The sequence below is a fragment of the Amblyomma maculatum genome, chromosome 5, assembly GCF_055883805.1.
Source record: "Amblyomma maculatum isolate TAMU_Amacu chromosome 5, ASM5588380v1, whole genome shotgun sequence".
In the NCBI taxonomy this organism is placed as follows: domain Eukaryota; kingdom Metazoa; phylum Arthropoda; class Arachnida; order Ixodida; family Ixodidae; genus Amblyomma; species Amblyomma maculatum.
Window position 1 is genome coordinate 103,805,978 of NC_139348.1, and position 23,528 is coordinate 103,829,505.

A 23,528-nucleotide genomic window follows, 5' to 3' on the forward strand; every position below is an offset into this window, starting at 1 on the left:
TGGAAGTTGCGCTTCTGTCCTTTTGTGTCGTTCTTCCTGTGGTGTTTCGTCAGCGCTATAAGAATCAAGATCATACCGAACCTGCTGGATATTTTTTTAGAAGTTAATATTGGGATATATTGAGGGCGAAAGGCACCATTTCGGCTCCATCTTAGTGCCTATACCCTGTGCGATTCAGGGAACGTAGGAACGGGTGAATGCTAAATATTTTTTACACACTCTTGTACACTACGCGAACGCGCACACTTCGTGAATAACGCGAAATAGAAGTGTCCTTTCGCTAAGGCAGTTTTGGGAAAACTGCTCGCAGCTTCGAAAAGACCCGTTTTATCTGGAGTGCCCGGCATTGAAAAAGAAAGAGCACATAAACACCCTTCCAGAATCAGCCAAGCGATCACATACGGTGATTACATAAACACCGCAACCTTCAAAACGAAAGCCAAGACCACCTACACGTTGAGAATATTCTTCTTCCATGGCAGCACAAACCAAATCACGATCCCCATACACAGGCCTTTTACATACGCTCTTGGTTTCTAGTATGCCACACTGTGCACCATTCATGCTTCAAAAATAAATCCAAGACGCCCTGTTCGTGAAGCAACACGCAAATATGATTTGTTGCAGAATGAACGGAGAGACCGACGGGGTCCGCAGGTAGGAGCACTCTTTCAACTTCCGTGGATGCACGAAGCCTCTACTGCGTCTATCGCCTCTGTCGTTACTAACGTAATTCATGAAGAAACTGCAAGATGAGCACTGAAGCACGAAATGTGCACGGCGCAAAAATCGCGATTCACACGACCACACATTCCAAACGTCGTTTACAAACACACGACACGTGATCTGCCTTTGGCTTTCCTGCAAAAACCCCAATCCGAAAATAATAAACAAAGCCAAGCCAATCCATGGGTTGCAATAACGATTTGCTTATTTTCACCCGGTTGCACCAAGCTTCTACCTTATTCCAACCGGGTCGCAGCAACGCCGGCCCTTGTGTCCTTGGCATCCTTAGCCTATACAAAGCCACGTCCGGCCAATCCAATCCAATGTTTTTGCAGGTCGACGATGCGCAATCACGTGACACATGGGTGACGTAGCCTACACGTCACGTACGCGTATCTCGCGGAGTCTTTTTTTTTCCTTGTAAGAGGAAGCGCTCGCGGCAGTTTTGTTGAGGGGCTTTATACTCCGTTTCATACATCAGGTGCAACGCAGCGAAAGCTACGCAAGTAGTCCGCAAGAAAAAAAAACAGGAGGCGTATCACTACGCGCTCGTTCTGTAGGCGAGTGGTTCCTGCCGAAACGGGCTCTACTCCGAGCATACACGTTTGCAATAACATGCTTCGCATGCTTAGACATCTTCACTGAGCGGATCTTATAAAAAAAATGCGCGCCAAAGAACCATTTAAAAAAAAGATGCGCAGCGCGGAGGGCACAGCCAGCGCCATCTGGTGGCACAGCTGGCAAGGTTGCGAGGCAGCAAAACGCGGCACGAACAAAAACGACATAAAAAAACATACAAATTAGCCGAATCCGACCTTTTCTCCCTAAAAAAGGTGCTTTTTATGAAGTTGATGGCAAATGTAAAATGTATTAAGCTTGCAGACAAAGCAACTATTATTTTCTCTCGTCAAAAGCAAGCACTATTTTTTATCGCGGATGCGGAGAGCGCGAACAAGAGCTGTAGCTTTGGTAGTGTTGCACTTGATGTATGAAACGGAGTATAGTTTTGTCCACGCCATGGCTCCTCCTCCAACACAGTCTTCTCCCCTCCCCCATGGCTTCAAGCAGTAAACAGAATTTTCCTCCCCCGGGGGAATGAGTGAGCGCAGATTTTGTGCGTTCGCAGTCTTTTGCTTTCGTTCTCTTTCTTCCGGTGGTCTGGCGGGGTTAGAGCTGGTATTCGAAGCGACGCAGGGACTTCCGAGTCGCGAGTCTGCTTCTTCCCAGCGCGCTGCAGGGATTGTGATTGCTTCCTCACTACAATGAAAACGTGCAAGAGTACTGACCTTATGCGGGGCCTCAAATATATTGAGTACCTGCGCATCAGTTATTTGCACACACGCGCGCCCACACACACGCAGCTTTTTAGTGGCAAAAAGCAAATACCTTTATAGCATCTTGCGGCGCGTAAACGTTGATGTTTGGAATTAAGCTGTGAAAGTATACAAGATGTTACTTAGCTTACGGATACGTCACTACATTATATATATATATATATATATATATATATATATATATATATATATATATATATATATATATATATATATATAGTTGTATGTACATAATTGAGGCGTAACTTTTAAGGTGCAAAAGCGGCTGATTGAGCCAGGTAAACGACAGCAAATCTTCAGCACTCCCTCCGCTGCCTCTCAAGCCAAACCAGCCCATACCTCACAGCTAGCGAAAAAGAAAAAAGGAAGCAAGCGTGCATACTGCTTTACCGAGGGCAGCTCCAAGCCGTCACTCATTTGAAACCACGCTGTCTACGTTGGCTAGCCTGCCCGCCCCTAAAGCCCCTTTATTGAGGGGCTTTACCCGCCCCTCCTTTCGACCTCTCCCTACTAATAGGAAAAAAAAAAAAAAAACAGAAGAAAGCGTGCGGACGGCTAGATGCTCACCCTCCGCCAGCTCGAAGCCGCGCTCCGACGGCCAAACGCTTTTCTCGCTGCCCAAAAAAAAAAAAAAAAAAAAAAAAAAAAAAAAAAACGTCGACAAGACACGCAGAAGTGACGTAGTAGCTCTACGTCACTTTTGTGTCACGTGATTGCGCGTTCACGACCGGCAAAAATACCCTCCCCATGGTAACATGGCCGATGTTCCTTTAAACGCTCCGGCAAGTAAGTAACTTCGCTAACATGAGCATGTTCTGTTTCATTTTCATTTTTTTGAGTCGAATATCTGGTTGATTCTTCGTCGAACCCGACACCTATAAATCGTTCTTATAGGTTGCCCAGGTACAGCGAGTAACTTAGCTGGCAAGGCCGCTTCGTGTGAGGGATGCCCCAACCAACGTCTCTGTGCTACGGGCGCAGCTAGAGGACCTGACCCAGGTGAGCACGTCTGCTTTTCTGTGCGTATGCTAATTAAGAAACAGGCAGTAACTGTTGAAAGGTGCACGCAATTCGCTTTCAAGCGGGTGGCAGTCAAACACTGAAAAGCAGCGATACAGGCTGCTGCGGTAACCATCAAATTGCAAGGTTTCAAATACTAGCCTACGATTAGACCTTGTTAATATCATCGCTGCTAAAGTCTGTCTCTCTCTCTCTCTCTCTCTCTTTTTTTTTTTTACTTCGAACTGATGCCATCTACTGGTCTTTCAAGTCTTTTTAGCCCCGCCGCAGTGGTGCAGCGGTTACGGCGCTCAACTACTGAGCCGCCTTCATTTTGATGAAGCACAAGGTGTAGTACAGTGTCGGTACACGTTAAAAAATTCTAGGTGGTGGGAATTATCCAGAGCCTCCAGCACAGCGCCAGTCATAAGCCTGGGTCGCTTTGGGACGTTAAACTCGTTGAAAACCAAGATCGTTTATGCATAGAAACGTTGGTTACTATGATATGTTTGGTTACGACTACGAGCGCAGATGTGAGGCATCTCAGTTCAAGAACGAAATGATAAATGCCCCATAAGGGAGGCCCTTCAACCAATGGCTTATTCCTTTCTCGCACGGGCAATCTCTATGCCCATTAAGTCGATAAGCATCAAAATGTTCGAGGGTCATCGAGTTGTACTGCTGTCGCTCGGCAAATTTCAACGACCGTTAAGTAGTGAGCTGGTGAACTTCCAGGGGGCGCCACAGGTAACATCCAGTAAAAATATGAAATGAAGCATGATAAAACAAGTCGGATATTGCACTGAGTGATATTTTTAATTGACAGTTCGTTCACAGAATATTCAAATACCTCACAGCTCGGCATAACCCAGAGGTACCACAGGCAAGCAACGGCGGGATGACCATGGGCTAACGACATGGATTTTCCGCATTGAATTTGCACTGCTGATGCTGCCACAACTCGGCTTTTGTCTTTGCCGCATTCATAGTTGCTATCATTGGAAGCATTTGTGGGGCTCTGCTTGGTCTCGGTTGTCGTAAAGCATGCTCAAAGGTGAACATGAGGAATCCGCTACAGCATGCTGCACTGCCACAGAAGAACAGATAGGCAGCCCAGAACATCGTTAGTTTGTTTACATCTGAACACCGCACATTCTAGAGAGAGGTCATTTTGACTCCTGAAAAACTAGTTGACGAACTGGTTAATGCAGTCTAAATTTAATCCAAAAGATTTTTTGTTTATTTCTAGTTTTTGTCAATTCTTTTTCACCTTACGGTGAGTGCAGGGCTGCTCTCAATGTTACTTAGAATCCCAGTTGTCATTTGCGAACCTAATAGGGTCAGTGTCGATCGAGTTCAATCATCATTGAAAACTTCCGTGTAGCAGTGGCCGATCCCCATCGAGTTCGATCTCCATCGACTCACTGTGCATGGAAACTGCTCGTGTGACAAGGGTATAAGACACATTTCAATCACATCGCGGTTTACATCATGATGTCACACTAGCACTGCAAGAGATGATGGCATGACAGCATATTGCTGCCATTGTGAGGAGTGCTTTGTTGTAGAGGCATTTTCCGTTACATTTTTTAGTTGTATCATACTATTCTACTTTTCGCTGCGTTAACCGGTGTGAGGGTTTTCTGGGTTTCCAGACATAGCCGTAATAGCCCAGCGCCTGTTGACGGTCAAGCACATTGTGCTTGTCCTCTCGGGCAAAGGAGGAGTTGGAAAGAGCAGTGTGACCTCTCTTTTGGCCAGTGGATTGGCGCTGTCCCCCTCGGAGCCTAACGTGAGTATTGGACCCATTTCCATGCACTGCGTAATTCAGATTCACTTTGGGGTGAAAATTCTGCACAGCTGTCGCAAGGAAATGATGTGATCGCAAAACTGGTTGTATACAGTGGTAAGACGTCTTGCCGTAGTTCCCAGGTTTGATCCCGACCGCCAGCAGCTGCGTTTCGATGGAGGCAAAACACAGAGGCATCCGTGTGCTGTGCGATGTCAGCGCACATTAAAGATTCCCAGGTTGTCGAAATTACTCCGTAGCCCTCCACTATGGCTCGTTTCTCTCTTCCCACTTTCACTCCCTTGCTGCGCAGTTCAGGTGTCTACAGAGACAAGTGTGACAGATACTGCGCCCTTCCCTTCCTTTGAACCAATTATTACTATCATTATTATTGCTTACCGTGGCAGCCACATCATTTCTGAGCAGTTCAGCATTCAGACGTTTTAGTGTGAAGCTTGCCATCTTGTGGTTAATGAGGCTGTTCTAACTGCATTGCAGTTTCTTGAATGTAATAGTAACCAGTGCAGTGAACTTCGAATTCAGCTCAAATATGTCCAGTTTCAACTTCATTATCTACCACTATGTATAGCAACCACAAAATGATTTGTCCAGTAAATTTATTTTCCTTAGCCATTATTATTATGGGTAGTTTTGTGTTGTGACCAGTTTTACATGGAAATCAATGTGTCCATATTACGAGCTGTCACTCTAAATCATCCAAGCGCATCTTATTGTGCACAGATTTGGCAAAACGTTTTCATTACTTGCTGTCATGTTTTCCTTACCTGGGGACATCTTGTTTAAGGTGATGGTCATGGCAAGAAGTTATGAGTTAGGTAGAGCGCTATTGCAGCATTGCATGTAACGGCTGTATTTTCGCTTTTCTTTGTCTGTCCACCCACACCTCAAGGAAATGACTGTCTGTTGGGCTATATAAATTCAGGAACATGTGAAAAATGCTTGGAATGGCACCAGGTTTTGAAGGGCAGTTCCTGTAATCAAAGGAGAATAATTGAACTGAAAAGAAAAATGGGAGATAGGGTAGGGATTGAGATCAGGGCCTGCGGATTGTGAGATGGGTGTACTAACCATGGGCCACAAAGACTGATTGGATCAAGCTCGCCAGCTTCACTCAGGAAGTGTTACACTATCTGGAAAAAAAATATACAGTAAAAAAACAAATGCTTGTGCAATGAACAGGCGAGCATTTAAAGTAGAAATGTTTGCGCTCTACATTGTCACTGCTACTGTGTGGGTGCTTACAGGTTATGTAAAGAAAGGAGAGCATAAAGGGTTTCGTTACTAACAACTTCCCTTTTGGGGTCCCTCTTGTATGGGTGAGATCAACACATTGAACAGCGTCCTTCAGTGGGGTAAATTAGGAATGGCATGGGTTCCGTACATTTTTGTACCTTATTAATGTAAATCGATTGGACACAGTAGAGGTGAACAAATAATATTATCATTATATAGTAATTAATAGTTTAGCTCAATCTTAAGCTGCCATAGTGGTTCAGTGGCAATGACATTCTCTGCTGAGCTCATTGAATTGACTTCTGGACGTAGTAGCATCATTTTGATGGAGTCAATACGCAGAAGTGCCCATGTCCACATATTTAGAAAAGGACTCCTGGTAATGTCCCAAGGCTCTCTTGCACTGATCCTCAGAGACAACATGCACCGTCGGAACATTGAACACTGGATGCTATACCATCATAGCAAACTCTAATGGTAGATTGCTGTCTTCTCCTGTTTCCAACTTTCTTTCTTCCTTTTTATTTTTTCACATTTTCATCTTCCTATGATTTCAGTTGACTGCTGCGATTGTTGCACGAAGCATGCAAAGCTACTTTCTTTAGATTGACACATGTCGGTGACTCTGGAACAGTGCAGCATTTCACTCATCCCGAATCACTGTCACAAGCCAACAGGACTGGGAGCGTGCAGCACAGTTCAGCACTGTTTGCTCAGGCATGTTTGTTGGAGGATGGATGGCTGAAGCGCAGAGCAGAAACATACAAGTAGAAGTTTAGCATCCAGAGGATGCATAGCTTGAAAGCCACTGCAGTCTGTATTTAAAGAGTAAATCTCATAGTGCCTCTGTAAGTATTTCGAAGCTCAAGAAGAAATGCTGTTAGCATCCATCTATCCATCTATCGTGGTAGTTAGCATCTATCAAGAAGGTGCTTTGTTCTTCATTTGGCAATGTGACTGGCAATGTTCTTGCAGATGAATATGACGGGTCGAATCTCGTGATGACTATTTCGGCAGTTTAGTCTCTTGTTTTCTTGCCATTAGTCAGCCCTATCTTTGACAGCAGATCGGGTGAATGATGTTGCTTGTTTAGCTGTCAATCATGCCATCACTAGCTGCAGCGACCAGTGGGAGAAGGGTGGAAGAAATGAGGCTGCACTTGTCAAGTGTAGCTATTCAAAGTTATGTGTTGCTTATGGCAAAAACGGGCCTAACCATTAAACCAGTAGGCCACAGGCTGGTCTGGTCTGTCTGCCTGTGTTGCTGCTTCATGTGTGGCTAACAGTTTGATCGCATGTGCTCTTGTCCTGTGCTTCAGCTTTCACTTGAAATGTGCTCTTGAATTTGAAGGTTGCTGTCCTGGATGTGGACATTTGTGGTCCATCACAGCCAAAGATCTTGGGCCTTGAAGGAGAACAGGTCAGTGTCATATGCTTTTTCTGCAGCATGTGTTGGCAACATTTCTTCCAGAGTTCACATTTCAAACAGTGGGCTGAGTAAGGCAAACTATGGAGCAGAGCTTGTGAGCTTTGATCATTTTAAACAGGCAGTTTGCCCTCTCATCTGTTTTATAGCTCATTAAGTGGCAAACTACCTGTTTGCAAACTGGGTCTATTTTTTTATTTACTTTGTCATCTTTCTCTCTTTTCCTTGCTTTGTATAGGTCCACCAGAGCGCTTCCGGTTGGTCTCCAGTGGTAAGATTTTCTGTTAATTTCTGCATGTATTTCTGAACAGCAATGAACATTCATGCAGAGTTAGTATAACATCAATTCTCTACACTCAACTCAGTTACATTGTTATCATCGTTCATGATGACAGGTTGATCGTGGTTAAAGCCCTTAACTTTCTATGGCAGAGAATGTGTTCTTGTAATTGTGAGGTTTTGAAAAGCAGATGGGAGGAATATATGTGTATTCTTTGCTTTTCTGGCGGATGAAAGTGAAGTTGCCACCCTAATAGCTGATTGCAGCATGCAGGCCAACCACAGCAGGTCGTGGTCTCTAGGGCAAAGGAATATGGCAGTGTGCTGACACAAGCAGCATTTACTGCTAGCAACAAACAAGGAAATGTTAGATGTCCGTCTGAGGGCATCCTGTTCACTAGATCTAGGAGGCCATGGCTAGGTGGCTGCATCTAGCGCTACGGCCCTGCACTAAGGACTTCACCCGGCTAATCCCTCACACCCATGTCAATTTGCTGAACAAAATGTTTTCTGACCATCCAGCATAAGTTACAATGGCTAAACAAACAAAGGGTCACGAGAAGCCACACTCTAGGGGAAAGTTGCCTGGTGCATCCCCTCTAAAGTCTAAATCAGCAATAAATAAATAGTAAATAAAACCTACCATCCTGCTAATGCACATTAAAATCAAAGCTAGCTGTTGCAGTGTGATGTGAGGTATAGTCTTCATTTAAAGACCACCACTTGTTTGACTCGATGTCTCTTTACGAAATAAGCGATATCTCTTATGAAGGCATTCTGGCACCTACTATGGTAACCAAGTCGGCTAGAAGAATGTAGCAGACATACCAAAGTGTGGCATAACCTTGTAGGTGAACGAAAGGCACTTTTTGCCACTTTCTGAAGGTGCCAGTAGCGCATGGGAGAGCATCAATGTGTTATTGGTTGAGCCACCACGTTTGGTGTTCAAGCTTGCTCGAGCAGATAAGATTCTTAGCTGAAAAAAAAAAAAATTCAGGTTAAACCATATTGACATGGATGTGGCACTAAAACTTCCCTCGTATTATATGCTTAAGGATGAATCTGCATTATATTTCAGAAACAAGGCGGGATTAAAGTGCAAATCTTTTTTTCCTGCTATTAAACATGAGTGAAGTTACCTTTGCCACCCATCTTACTAGCAACTACAGGTTTCCCCTCTGAATTTAATCTTAGCGCCAGCGGAAATTATCTGAGTGCCATGTAATTTAATTCGAGTGTCAGGCATTTAATCATAGCGCCAGCATATTTAATCCAAGTGCCAACTCGAATAATGTCAGCCCCAACCAATTTAATCCGAGTGCCAATGCAATTAATACAAGCGCCAGCGAATTTATTCCGGGTGCCAACCAATTTAATCCACATGTGGAAAATGAATGCGTTAGAGGACTCCAAAGCACGAAACATGAATTCCAGAAATAAATCGAAATTGAGATCACATTCCAGACCATGCGACGAGGAAGCGTCACATCTGCATGCACTATTTCGCTTCGTTCTTATATCTTGCAACAACCAAGAACCACGCGCAGCTGAAAAAATGCGGTTTGTGACACGTCTCTTGCAGCTTTTAGCTTAGACCCATGGCAGGTGAATAAATATGACTGTCATCTTCTAATTGTTTGGTTAAGCACTGCTTATTATGGGTTGTCATATGCACTGAATCTGCATGCTGATGGCAAGTGCGGCCTTCACACGACAGCCGGCTGTTTTTATGAAATTGCAACCAGTGCAGAAATGTATTTGTTTCTAATCATGGGGGGGATTTAACACTGCTAACAGAAAAGGATCAGTGTAAGGCACAGTTGGTTTCGGCGTGAAGACTTAGAGTAAGAGAAACATTACCTCATTTCACCGCTTTTTCAACTTTACACGGCCACTACCACGGAAAGAGAGAGCGCGCCCCTTCATTCAGTCTGGCCGCGACACGGTGGAGTGAATGAAACTATGTACAGCGGAGCGCATAACCGAGGCTAGGAATAGCTTCTGGCTTCTCACTATGGTCATCTTATCAGCAGTACTTAATTTGCCTGGGTGGCAATCCTAGCAGCGTAGGTTTCCAACAAACTATAAGCACGTACAAGCACAGAAGTAGCAGACTTTGAAACACAATTTTATTTTCTAGAAGACATTAGGCAGGTCCTAGTGTAACTCGAAACTTTTTACATATCGTCTTCATGCAAAGCTGCCCGTATAAAAGAAAAGTTATGGCAGTCAAAAGCAGCACACTCTACCCTTTGTATTTGCTGCATAGAGTGTCGAGCAGCGTCGAGCAACAAACTGCGTCAATGGTCCTTTTTAGTCATTCTGGGAGGAGTGATTAGCACCAGGTCTCTCCGCTCGCTGAGGAAAGCTTTGACTTCCGACTTGAACTTCGAATAGACTTCCTCTATAGGGTTGAAAAACTGGCTGTAAGGAGGCAGCCGCTCGATCGAGTGCGTCTGACTGGCCAGGCTTGCCTGTTCCGCACGACTGTGAGCTGGAGCGTTGTCAAAAATAAAAACCGCTTCAGAACCAGGTTCTTCACTTTCGACATGGGCTGATATGTCGCTCAAAAATTAATTGAAAACGACCCAGTGAACCTTGCCGACGGCCGTCCAAATGAATGACACCATTTGTGGACATGCAGGCGAGAATGTTAAGGTTTGCTCCTTTAATGCCAGTTGTCGTCTGCTTCGCAGGCTGTCCCTCACTGCACGGCCGAAGCTCCTTGAACACCATATATTATAGTTAGTCTCATCGATGTAAAACCTGCACAAGTAAGGTCCTTCACACTGCAGCCATTGCGCGTATGTTTTGCGGCTGCGTTTCACGTCGTCTCTGTTGCGGTCGATCGGCCTTTGAGTCATCAACTTCATAGTGTAACCGTGCGAATCCAGTAGGCGATCAATGCTACTCATGCTGATGGCGATTCCCGGCAATTCTTCTTCCACTGCTTGCTTTATTTGCTTTAGCGTGAAAGCAGGGTTGTTATCCACAGTATTCTTTAGAGCCGTTACTACCTCATTTCCGAATTTCTTCGATGTTCCGCCTTTCTTCAACGCTTCTCTACCGCTCGCTGCAATGGATCTCGCCGCCTTTAAATTGATGCCCAGCGTGTCTGCCAATTTTTGCACGTCTCCTCCACGCCTCGACACTTCGAGAATTCTGGCCCTGTCATGCTCGGATACCTTGCTGTTCTTTCTTCTTGGTGCACTTAGAGGCTTGAATGGCGGCCCCGTTTTCGGTGCCTGATTAGGATGTCAGGGCACTGCTCATCAGCTTCCATGGAAGAAAATAGTGCTCGTTAAAGTTAATGCGAAATTAATGAAAACATGCTGGCTACCACCTGCCTATAGTATACGAGTATGCACCACCACTGCCCGGCTCTACTCCGTCGTGCAAATGCAGACCACAACACGGCACACACAACGGAGGCGTGAAGATTGCTGCCTGCTTTGAAATCTCTTGTCTTCTGCGTTTCTAGCAGTTTTTGTTTTATGCTCTTGAGAAAACATTTCTATTTCTTGCAAAAGAAAGTACACTTATTTTTAATAATGAATTTACGTGTCTGTGCTTTCATTCATTCTTCTAACATGGTGCAAAAATGGATGACAATTTGGCACCGAGTAAACGGAGGCGGAAAACTTGCCGTCTGCTTTGGAACTTTTTAGCATTGGCTGTGTAATGTTTGGCTGATGAAATTACATATAGCTAAATTAGATACGGTTTATTAAAACGTTTTTTAATTGTGTGATAAAATAATTGTGTGTTTCATCGAAGACATTTTAATTCTGTATATATTCTGTAATCAGCAGTGCGCACATTTGTGGGATAAATTGTCCTCTTGGAATATAGAGCCAGTAAGCCACAGCTCTGGGACCCTTCAGATTGTGGGTTTGTCATATAATTGTCGAAAGCCATTCCATAAGCTGACGCTTCACTTGTCGCATGGTCTGGAATGTGATCTCAATTTCTATTTATTTCTGGAATTCATGTTTCGTGCTTTGGAGCCCTCCACCACATTCATTTTCCACCTGTGGATTAAATTGCTTGGCACCCGGATTAAATTCGCTGGCGCTTGTATTAATTGCGTTGGCACTAGGGTTAAATTGGTTGGCGCTGACATTATTCGAGTTGGCGCTTGGATTAAATATGCTGGCGCTATGATTAAATGCTTGACACTCGAATTAAATTACATGGCGCTTAGATTATATCAGTCGGCGCTCAGATTATTTCCGCTGGCACAAGGATTAAATTCAGTGGGAAAAACTGTAGAATTCAGCTTTCAATGTATTCGTGCAGAGGCAAAAGGGAGGGTGGCTATAAATGTCGAAAAAAGGGAACCCCTGGACCTTCAGAAAGAGAAGGCGCTGACAAATTTGGATGGGGTAGGGGAAGGAAGGAATGCGTGACGCGGGACTGGGCGTCGGGAAAACGTCAAGTGGCAGTCATTTTGATGGAGATTTGGTTAAAATTATAAAAATACCTCTAGGAATTTTCTTAATGCTTAAAACAGGCCTCCCCCTTTCCCTCCTCGCTTTACACTTGGGTGAATAAGTTGGTAATTTTCCACTCTTCTGTCAAGCGTCCTGATTTCCTTAGCAGAAGTAGCAAAAAAAAAAAATTAGGAGTCTTAATCACGATGATGAGCAGCATTCCAGCCAGTAATGACAAAGAGGACAAGCCGGAATAGAAGAAATTTTTTTAATTCTGGCCCTGGGTACTGGGTTGCAGTAATCTGTTTGCTGTTAACAGATGTTTTGCAGCGGTAGAAGTACGATGCGTTGGGAGCACGCCTATGAGGCATCAGGGCATATGTCTGCTGAATTTTGTGGGGTACTTTTCAAAGGTGTGCCATTGTTAGATGGTACGCGGTCATCTCACCGACATGCCGCGGGTTTGGGCCAGAGAAAGCCGAGGGCACAGTTAGCATGCACTGCGCGCCTGCGTTTCCGCTCCGAAGAAAGCAAGCACGCAAGTTATAAGCAAAAATGTTTGATGCACAGAAAGCTATATCACGAACACTGCACTGATCCCCCAGACCTCAGTACAAACCCGCAGCCCAGCTGCAGTATCTGAGAGCGGGGTCGCGGCGTCACACACATGATGCAGAGGCTACTCACATGTCCGCGGCGGAGCTAAGGATGAGGGATGCGCGGAGTGCATCTCGGCGACACAGTCGCATGTCGATGGCTCAACGTGCGCCGCCACCGGCACTGGCCGGTGGTGACGAAGAACCGTGCTAAACCAGGCCCTCCCGACTCAGAAGTGTCGGCGCCGTACAGGTGAGCGTCGGTCTTCTTTCGGGCCTGGTCTTGAGCAATCATACAAGGTGCGTGCGCGTTCACAACACGCAGTCCCTCGGCCGAGTGCCGGGGAACCCGGAGTGAAAAACGTACGCACCTGCTGCTGCCCAAGCCGATGGTGATCTCTCTGGTCGCTTCCCGCGCACGGCCCCGTGTTGATCTTATTATGTCACCAAAAGGTGGCCCAATCGGGACTCAAGACCGACACGGGAAGAACAGAATGGATGTTATGGTCACAATTCTTGGAAGAGCTCCCTTCAGGAGGGGTCAGTAGTACGGATACTGTCCCCTCCCTCTTGCAGTGACCCCACAGGGGGTCTCTAGCTAGCAAAACAGCTGTAGCGACTGCATGTTTCGCGTCGCTACGATGTTCAGTGCTGGCAGCGCTTTATGCACACCTCAATCTACTTTGTCTGCACTTTCAATGGTGATTGCTGACTGTTCGCTTTATTTTGCATTATCATTTTGCATTCCAGTATACAGAGGACAACCTGTCGCTCATTTCCGTTGGGTTCCTAACTGCGCCTGATGATGCAGTCATTTGGAGGGGACCTCGCAAGAATGGTAATGCACCAGTACTGTTTGTTGACTTGCATTTGTGGATTGTAGTTTAAGAGAACTTCTTGTTGGGCTAGTTGGTGTCTATTCATTATAAGTTAAAGGCGCCAAAACAACACGCACACACACAAGAAAAGAAGAGCGGGACAGGCGCTCTGTCCCGCTCTTCTTTTCTTGTGTGTGTGCGTGTTGTTTTGGCGCCTTTAACTTATAATGAATTTGTGGATTGGTTTGGCCCAGACTGAACAAATGCATGTAGGATGTCGTACATTATTTGTTGTTGTATCGAAACTCTAGTCACATGCTTATGGTTTATGAGATTGCATTGGTCTTAGTGCAAAGCATATTACATGACGACTAGTTCAGAGAGCCTTATCTCGTTTTGCAGTACCTTTGTCTTTGTGTTGGCTACTTAGTTGGCATGTTTGTGTGGCCAGATGTGATGGGAAAGACAACAGTGATGTCTGCCAGTTGAGTGCATTAGTCAAGAACCTTTTCTGAGCAGAGACCCTTGTTTGTTTTGATGCAACAAGAAATCTGTTTTTAGTTGCGTGTCCATTTTGTAAATTTTGCTCACATGGCAACACAATAGCACCCTTAGGTTCCTGAAGGCAGATATTTTAAACTAGAACCATGTATTTTTTTTTAATACTATGAATGTAGGCCCGATTAATTTATTGTTGTGGTGCGTGCACTTTCGGTGGAGTTGTTGCTACTGCCACACCATTGTTGGCTGATCTCTGTGCTTCAGGGATGATCAAGCAGTTCCTTCGAGACGTTGACTGGGGAGACGTGGACTACCTGCTGGTGGACACACCGCCGGGAACCTCCGACGAGCACCTCAGCCTGGCACAGTACCTGAAGGACTGCAACCTTTCTGGAGTCATATTAGTCACAACACCGCAGGCAAGGGTTTCCACGTGATATCGAGGTGTTAGCTGCATCAGCATAGCTAATAAAATGGGTGCGCTTACTACAGGTAGTCTTACAATCTGGCATATCTTATTTCATTTATCTGGGCTGTGGTTTAACTATTGTAGCTTTGAATTGGGTGCCAAGATCACACATTCCGACGTGCATTCAGTTCACTGGACTGTGCATGGCTGAGATGGGGAGGCATGACTCACCTTCTATGCTCGGTGACCACTTTTTTTTTTTGGAAATGAAGCATCCTATGCAGCAAAATATAATCCCCGTTTTCAGCTGTTAGCTTCTCTTTAAGCATAGTATACAGTTAACAATATTCACAGCTTTTCTTTTCCTTTTTTTGAACACTAATGCAGGTGTGCTGTTGTGCACACCTTGCTACAGTGGTCCAGTTGTTGGGGAGCTCGGCTAGTGAGCTAGGGGGTCTATGTTCAATCTCGGTCATACTGGGCGCATTTCAGTGAATGTGGCAAGTGAGACACGTGTGTACTGCGCGTTGTCAGTGCATTTCAAAGGGGTTCATGTGGCTGGAATTGTCCAGTGGCCTCCATGATGATATTCTCCATGAGTTGTCTTGGGGCTCTAAAACCCCATAAACCAAACCAGGCTGTTTGTCCAAACCGTTTGGCATAATAACATGGTTGGTACACTCTGTCCCTGTATAGCCTTCCTTTCATTGCCTATAAAAGTTGCTGCCAAGTATTATAGTGTACCTGCTAAAGTCACGCCACGTTTAAGCACTGATTGTGCACGGTTTTACTGTTCTGGGTTAGTAGGATCCTCTCAACCACAGTTTGAAAACAATGCTTATTTTGAAATTCTTGCCACTGTAGGATAGTGGTAGCAGAGGAACTAAACAACCTTGATATGAAGACTGGTTTGGTTTATGGGGATTAACGTCCCAAAGTGACTCAGGCTGTGAGAAATGCCATAGTGGAGGGCTCCGGAAATTTTGACTACCTGGGGTTCTTTAACGTTCACTGACATGGCACGGGCGCCTTGCTTTTCACATCAACATGTCTACAAAAGCTGCACCTACAGAGAATATGGCGGCCGTTTCCACTTTCACAAAATTCTGGGAACTGGTTTCTGGCCGCACCCTTCGTTCTTCCCTACCCGTGGTATCACAGTGCTCCTTTTGAGGCTGTCCATCTGAGTATTTTTTCCATGTGACGCATGCCACTGGAAGGGGAAGGAATGGCAGAGTGAAAGAAAGATCAAACTCTTCCACTGCGGATTGGCTCTGTGTTAGCAACCTCTGGAGGGACCGCTTCTGAATTTTTATTTCATTCATTTCGCTTGCTGTTTGTGCTGAATGCTCATTTACTGCAGCAGCAGGTTGCTGTAATGTTCGCAATGTTTTTGGCGCCAGCGGTGTTTCATGAAACCACCCCATTTATCTTCTTGTCTGTGTCGCTCAGGAGGTGTCGCTTCAGGACGTTCGCAAGCAGGTGGGCTTCTGCCACAAGATGGAGCTGCGGATCTTGGGTGTCCTCGAAAACATGCGTGGCTTCGTCTGCCCCAAGTGCCAGGTGAGATGGCACACCCGGTTGTTATTAACAGCCGTATCTGTTAAACCTGTAAAAGGTTTTGTGCACGTTAAAAGATGAAGCAAGAACCACCACTGCTGCATACACGACTAATTTTCGGCGGTAAACTGCAGTCACTTGGTAGCCAGTACTAGCCAAAAATACACGAACGACTTGCTAGCATAAACTGAGGCGCAGTAGCAAATGCACTTTCACAGTACATAGATCACTTGTGTCTATTTTTGAAATTACTTTTAAGAGCTGCCTCCTTGCATACTGACTTCACTAAACTTTTACACTTGCTGTGTGGTATAAAAGCTGTATCTTTGTTTTGAAATCGGAGTTCAAGTTGAAAGTTGCTTCAGGACGTTACACCCTGCAATTTACAATTTCCTGCTGTCACGCTAGCTTCTGTATTCACAAGTCGAGCCAATGTTTTGACAAGTGGACTTATCATCTTTGTCCTCGTCTAGGGCAGGGGTTCTCAAACTTTTTTGCTTGGAGGAAACCCAAAAGCCTTCAATAAGTTGCAGGGAACCCCGCCCCCTGCCTTCACTTACGAGCAATGTTGTCGAGTGCATTTTTGCAAAGAGAGTTGCAAAGGTTAAATGTTTATTGCACAGATTAATACAAATACTAATGTGATGGGTGGTACTGCTTCCCTTTTAAGAGCAAGTCAAAGCGTGGCTCAGTAGCACTCAGAGCCAGTCTCATATCAGCTGCCGGGTCAAGACTGCTCCTGTGCTTGTTCTTCAGATAGGCGAGGGCAGAAAATGCCTGTTCACATGCATATGTAGTTGCAAAGGGAAGCGAAATGTTCACTGCCCTTTCAAAGAGGCATGGAAACAGTGGAGCAGTCCCCATCCAAAATGTCACCAAGCCTTCACCATTAAATTTCTCTTTGAGAGCAGTGCTTGCCCTGAGCTCTGAGGATTCTCGCGGAACACAAGAAGACAGCCCGCAGAACCCCTGTGTTTCGCGAAACCCAGTTTGAGGACCCCTGGTCTAGGGTACAAATCCACTGTCGAAACATTTTCTCGACTTGTGAACTGAGGCTGGGCCCCCACCTCTACCCTTGTTCAGTGCTCTTTCATACCATGTAACCATCTTCTTTCTCTCATTTTAACCTGGATTCTCTATGATATTTTTTGTGTGTATTTGTTCAAAAGTGTGTGGTTGACAGGCCTATCGTCGAGCAGAAAACTTTTGCCTTGCTATCAAAGGCCAGGTAGTGTCCAGAAGAATGTTTTAAATAAAGAACAAGACTAAAAATGCGTACGTTTAGTTATGTTACAACCACTGTGCATGACCATCACTTGCTCCTTCATCTGGCAGGTAACGAGGGTTTGTTGGATCAGCTGCTCAGATAACCTTTTGAACCTTGTTCTACGAGGCTCTACTAGCTACAAAATAACCTCGCAGCTGACCACACTTTGTTATTAATTACCAAAAATTTTAAGCAAGAGATGATGTAAATCACAGCTTAAAGATAAGATGTTAGTACCTTGTATTATTGCGCAATGTTTGAACTCGGATAGGCTAGCAGTTCTGCAGAGAAATTTTTTGAAGTTCGACTGCCAAATGTGAGAATCTCTAGAAACAAGAGGGCATGCTGTTTTTTTTTTTTTAAGAAAAATGCTTTCTTGGTTTGAAAATGGGGAGGTCAGCACTGCTGTGTGTGTGGCTCTGTTTACGTGCAGACGCGCAGCGAGATATTCCCTGCGAGCACAGGAGGTGCAGCTGCGCTCTGTGAGGAACTGGGCCTGCCTTTTCTGGGCTCCCTGCCCCTCGACCCTCAGCTTGGTGAGTCACAATCATGTTCCTCTCTCTTTATGTGTGCACTTTGCAGAGCTGGCATCGGTGGGTAATCAACTTTTGTTGGAATAAAAGTTGGTAGTTGAGGGCTGTTTCTTTACGTGCAGAGCATTCGTAGGCTCAACCTCGGCGCTTTCCCGATGCCTGTTGCAGCCTCTAGTGAACCCAGATATAACTAATGTAATGTAATAATTCTGAAGCCACTTTTGCATCTCTCGCCCTTCACCACTGGCTGAAGCAGACACCATGCCCCCCCCACCTTCGCTGTAGCCATGAAGAAGGAGCAGAGGCCACGGAATCAATTCCGCAAATTTCCAAGGCGTCAGGAGTACCACATTTACTCGAATCTAGGCCAACCTTAAATTTAAGCATAAAGCTGTGAACTGAAAGCCAGGAGGGGAAAAAAAAAAAAGTTTCCTTCTAGTGTAAGCCAACAACAAAAAAGAGAAAATTGAAAATGACAACAGCTGCAAAGGGCACACAAACTTATTTGCCAAAAGCGCTTCACGCCTGCTCCTCATAGACTTTCAAGCATCGTTCACGTACAACTTGCAGACTGCCAGGTGTCACTTGGCAGGACTCCTTGACTCGTGGAATTCTTGCCTTGTAAAGTGTCAGTCATCCCCAGAAGTATTTTCGGCGGCCATGGCTAGTAGTAAGAGCTGTAACAGTCTTCTGTCCGCTCAGATTTGGATAAAAGCTGTTCTAAAATTTAGTCTAAGTGGTTCATATGTCATCCCGGACCAGGTGCTTCCAGCTGGACAGGAGTTAGTATCTAGATGGACTTAAAGCCTCAGTAGGTTAATATGACTTCATATTGGACCTAAAATAGGAAGAAGGAAAAAAATTATAGAACACGCATTTATATGTTCATCTGTTTTTCTTTCCTTTTCTTTAAATTTCATTTCTAATTCATTGGACTTTGCAACCTTTTGCAGTATTCACAGAAACCTTTCTTTCCTTGCTCTTCCTCAGCCATCTATTCTGCCATTGTTCAGCTTTACCAGAGCGTTTTTTGTTTTCCCCTAACATGTTTGCTTGGCTTAATCATTTTATTTTGTTCTATATTCGTTGCAGCGAAGTCATGTGATGAGGGCAAGTCATTCCTACGTGAACATCCAGACTCTCCAGCATCCAAAGTGTGCAAGGAGGTTGTGCAGAGTAAGTCTTCCAATTCGTGTTTTTCCATTCAACGTTGCCTTGGTGTGGAGAAACACAGTGACTGGGCAGCGTCATTTTTCTTTCTTTCCTTTTTTAACTTCGCACAGGTTCACGCCTATAAGCTCAGCCAGGTGGAAAAAGCTTTATACCTGAGCACTAAAAACTGCTCGCTTCTCTCGCCAGGCTGTGTGTGTTACAGCGCTGCAGTTCACACCAGAAGCACTGGCACAGGCAGCTTGACTCACAATTCGCATATTGGGTGAATACGAGTGCGAAGCACATCTGCGATTGGCTGCCTAATGCCAGGCATCTGGCTTTTTATGGATGGCATGTTTGCTTCAAATAAAACGCAGTCAGTGGAGAGCACCTACCAGTCATCATCAGAGATAGGCATGCTCATCTGGTTTGCAACTGTTTTGCTCGTTTTCTTTGTTGTTCATTCTTTTTCACTTTGGCACTGGTGTTCCACTTGCATTCCTTTTATTGATCACAACTTGCAAAGCACGGTATTGGTTTTGGCTGCAGCTGTGGCTCACATGGGTGAAGCAAGTGCTCTTACCTATGCTTCAATTTTTGAGTTCAGCATTGCCATGTTGTCAGCGTCAGGTTGCAACATGAAGAGTGAAAACGGCCAATCAGGTTGCCATTGGTAGTGCTCCAGTGAAAAAGCAAGAAAACAAACACTAAAGAGTACAAAAGCAAACATATTATAAACTGAACGGGCGCACCAGTGTCCGATCACAACTGATACATGGCACAAACTGTACCTGTGGCTCGGCTATTTGCACTTCATTAGATGCCAAAGTTGCTACTGCAGTCATGCTCATGTTTTAAGCCTTTTTCATGTGCTGTGTATAGCAAGAATAGTGAAATCAGTCTTCAAGCACAGAAGTACTATTTCTGCAGCTGTAGCCTGAAATGGAAACAAAATTTGGGAGCAGTGAGGCGCTACCTTTGCTATGCGTCTTGGGTACTGGTGTTACGAAGGGTTCGATGCAGGCTAATTTAAAGTGAGATGACTTCGGCGATAGTGTTGTATAAGGCCTGCAAGTATAAAATCATTTAGCTGTTTTAGCTGTTAGTACTTTTTGGCATGATACAAATACATAGAGAGTCTGTTCTATTGAAACCCTGGCACCGCAGTTGTCCGTTGCCATCATCCTACATGTTAGAAAAATCTCACAAGTTTCAAATAAAGCCAGCAAATTGGGGAGGGCCTAAATGAAGCCAAAATTAACAAGTAGGCTCCTCTAATCAGGGTATTTCAGCAAATAACAGTGTTTTATTAAAATAACTTTGAGAGCCATTAGGGCCAGAACCCTTGTTCTCCCATTGCTAAGCATGCAACACAGGCCACAAGGGATCGTTGGCACCAGGCATTTTAAGAGTTGCACCTAGTGAACACATTGTGGTGTGTACTTGTGCTAATGCATGTTTGGAATCTGTACTGATTTTAGTCACAACAATTTTAAAAGTTAAACAATCTGAACAAAATTTAAAATTGCAGAATGAAAAGGCAATGTTAAAGGCGCTATTTCGTGTAGTCAAGTCTTAAGGTGAAGCTTAAGTGTTCCATATTTTCTCATTTCTTGCGCAGAGCTTTCCAGTATCCTGGCGGGGCTTTCCAGCTGAGTCTTGGCTGCGGCAACCCTGGGATGCCTTCTGTCGGAACAAAAGCATTCTTTACCAGAAGCACCACTTGAAGTTGTTGGATTTCTGGCCATATTTCCAAGCATGATGCGATTGTGTGCAAACCTGCAGGAAGCCTGTAGGCTTCTTTTGTATACATACATTTACGTGTGTTGTAGTCTGGCATATAGCAGTCTACAGCTGGATAGTTGAAATGCGCTTGGTACATAACTGTATAGTACAGGCAGAGGGCATAGTTTGAATATTGGAGTGCGTGAGAGTTTCTGTCATGCTTTTGACCATTCTGGCAACCAGGGGTGATGTGAACAGTTCTCTGTAGGAGGGGGGGTTTGGGCCTTGGCTATTTCTGATGTCCTAGTGGCTGGAGGACCTGGGCCAGCTGTGCAGTGCTGTGCGTACTGACCTCCTCAGCTTGGGAGAGGTGCTTTTGGCAACCCAGCAGCACCAGCAAGCTGCCACACGGCAGCAGGAGTACGAGGAGCAACAGAGGAGTGGCAGCAGCTCTATGGACAGGTGGAACCTGTCCCAGCAGATAGGGGGCAACCTGAACCACTAGGTGAAGGTCCTCAATGCTCAGTGACAAGCAGACACTGGAGGAGGAGCCGAGCGCACCCAGGAGTGAGCAGAGGCACACGCCCAGGCAATGTGGCTGCACCCACGCAAACATGGACAATCTGCAAGGCTAGCTGTTCCAGGAACATGCTGCCTGGCAGAATGCCCTGGCCCAGCACGACCAGCAGCTGGCCTAGGTGCAGTTCAAACACTGCCACGAGTGGCTACGTGTGGAGCACGAGGCCACCTGCAGCTGCATCCTGCACAAGCAGGGTGAGTTGCGAAAGGAGGTGCTGGAGCAGCTGCAGCAGGGGACGAAGGCCTGTATAAACCTCCAAGAGTGCTTGCAAGCGGAGGCAGACAGCAGGAGGAGCTAAAACTACTGGGCCAGGGGCCAACAGATGCTGAGGTGGGAGCACTCCTTTCTAGGAGACCCAGCGATGCCTGGAGCTGCTCCTGCATCCAAAGCTGCAGACTTCAGAGGACTCCCTTCCGCATGCTGAGATGTCCAAGAAAGAGGCCGAGCTGCAGCTGGAAGAGGCCCGGCTTTGACGACTGCAGCACTTCTTGGCAGTCGGCCAGCATTGCGTGGCAGCAGCGAGGGAAGCGCTGGCTGAAATTGCAGCGTGCAGAATGTGCAGTGGCTGCAACAACAGCTGCCACTGAAGCAAATGGGCCAACAGGAGTGCTTGCTCGAGTCGCAGCTGTGGGACGTCTAGGGCCTGGTGGCCACCTTACACGAAGAGAGTTAAAAAATCTGTGCAGTGCTGGAGGTGTGTGATGAGACAAGAGCAGCCTGAAAGCCAAGATTTCCACCCTGGCTGTGCAGCCGGCCGAATCAGGAGCTGCTAAACAGCGGCTGCACCGCCAGAGCACCCTGGTGAGGACAGGTGAAGGGTCTCTGTGAAGAGAGCCGATGGCCGGAGCAGGAGCTTGTCCGCCTGCGCAGCCAGCTTTTCCATTGTGTGGACGCCACCTTTGAGGCACCACAGCTGTGCAAACACCCAGAAAAAGCGCAAGGTTCCCGAAGTGGAGAACCTGTGGCAGAGCCAGGAACCCACTATGCGGCTACACCAGCCGGAGGCACGCTTGTATGCTGCTCTCGAGTTAGACGTGGGTTGCAGCAGCCACACTGGAGCAGACGACTCCACTTAGGGCCAGGGCTACGGACTGAGCAACAAGGTAGAGTGGTCGCTGCATGCTGTCTCCGAGCTGCCAGACCAGCTGCGATCTGGATTGTGCTGCCTGGAGCGGCCACTGGACATCGAGACGACTGCCAACGCTCCAGCTGATGCACTCTCTCCACTTCTGGCAAGACCTAAATTGTGATGGTAGTTGGGAGACCCATACTTTGCAGATGAAAATGCTCAATTGAATATGCTGAAGTGCTGCTGGGCTGAGCAAAAGATTGCTCCCTTGACAAAAATCTTGGTGTCTGCTTGCTTCAGGCTCTTTGGGAAACGGACAGGAGTTTAACTAGACTTTTTCAAAACAGCTGGTGCTGTGTGTAACTTTTTGTGACAGAAATAATTTGATGTGATGCAGACATGTGAATAGTAGCCAGTCCAGTTGTTGCTTTATCTGACAAGCAGGGTTGAAACTTCATTAAGCATTTTTTTCTAGGTGATTTAAATATATTCAATAAAAACTGTTCAATAGTGTACACATCTCCCTGCAGCATATTATCCTTTCTGGATGCAAAGACAGCTGTCTCCTGAAGTAAAATGCATGGGTTGCCCGGTCGCTGAATAATTTGTTTCAGCCTGTTTTCTAATAGTTGTGTATCAGTAGAGTGCAAACTGCGTCGTTTTTTGCCACCAAAGCGCTTGCTGTTTTGTAATTGCAGTCCCAATCTTTCTTTACACAAATCTGACAAGTTAAGTTTGGATGTTTTAACTTTTTGGTAGTCGATATATTACTTTGGTGTTGATATATTACTTTTTTTTCTCTTTTTTGCTTTGCTAACCTGTGTAGGTACTCTTGCTTTTTTATTTCTTCTCTTGCCGAATTTTAGTTTTCTTTTCTGCGCAGCCGAGTCATACAGTATCTATTAACTGCGTTTACTGTTGGGGGGAACGCAGCGATGGCGTAAGGATTTCACCAGTATTGAAGGTCAGTCGCGACCACCGTTACTAGCTATATCCAATAACGTTGGTCATTGCGTTGGTCGCGACATTAGGTGCGTATTTATTTGCTGAATCGGAATCGGAAAGGGAATCGAAACTGG

The 23,528-nt window shown here is 45.6% G+C and overlaps 1 protein-coding gene across 1 annotated transcript; it reads left to right on the forward strand.

The window, feature by feature from the left end:
• The first annotated feature begins 2,764 nt into the window (after positions 1–2,764).
• Nubp1 (NUBP iron-sulfur cluster assembly factor 1) lies at positions 2,765–22,964 on the forward strand. Its single transcript, XM_084604020.1, has 11 exons — positions 2,765–2,846; positions 2,955–3,059; positions 4,715–4,851; positions 7,453–7,521; positions 7,766–7,798; positions 13,586–13,673; positions 14,419–14,573; positions 16,016–16,126; positions 17,824–17,926; positions 19,016–19,099; positions 20,697–22,964. Exons 1-11 carry the CDS (start codon positions 2,816–2,818, stop codon positions 20,729–20,731), a joined length of 951 nt encoding a protein of 316 aa, XP_084460146.1. The 5' UTR covers positions 2,765–2,815; the 3' UTR covers positions 20,732–22,964.
• The last annotated feature ends 564 nt before the right edge of the window (positions 22,965–23,528 follow it).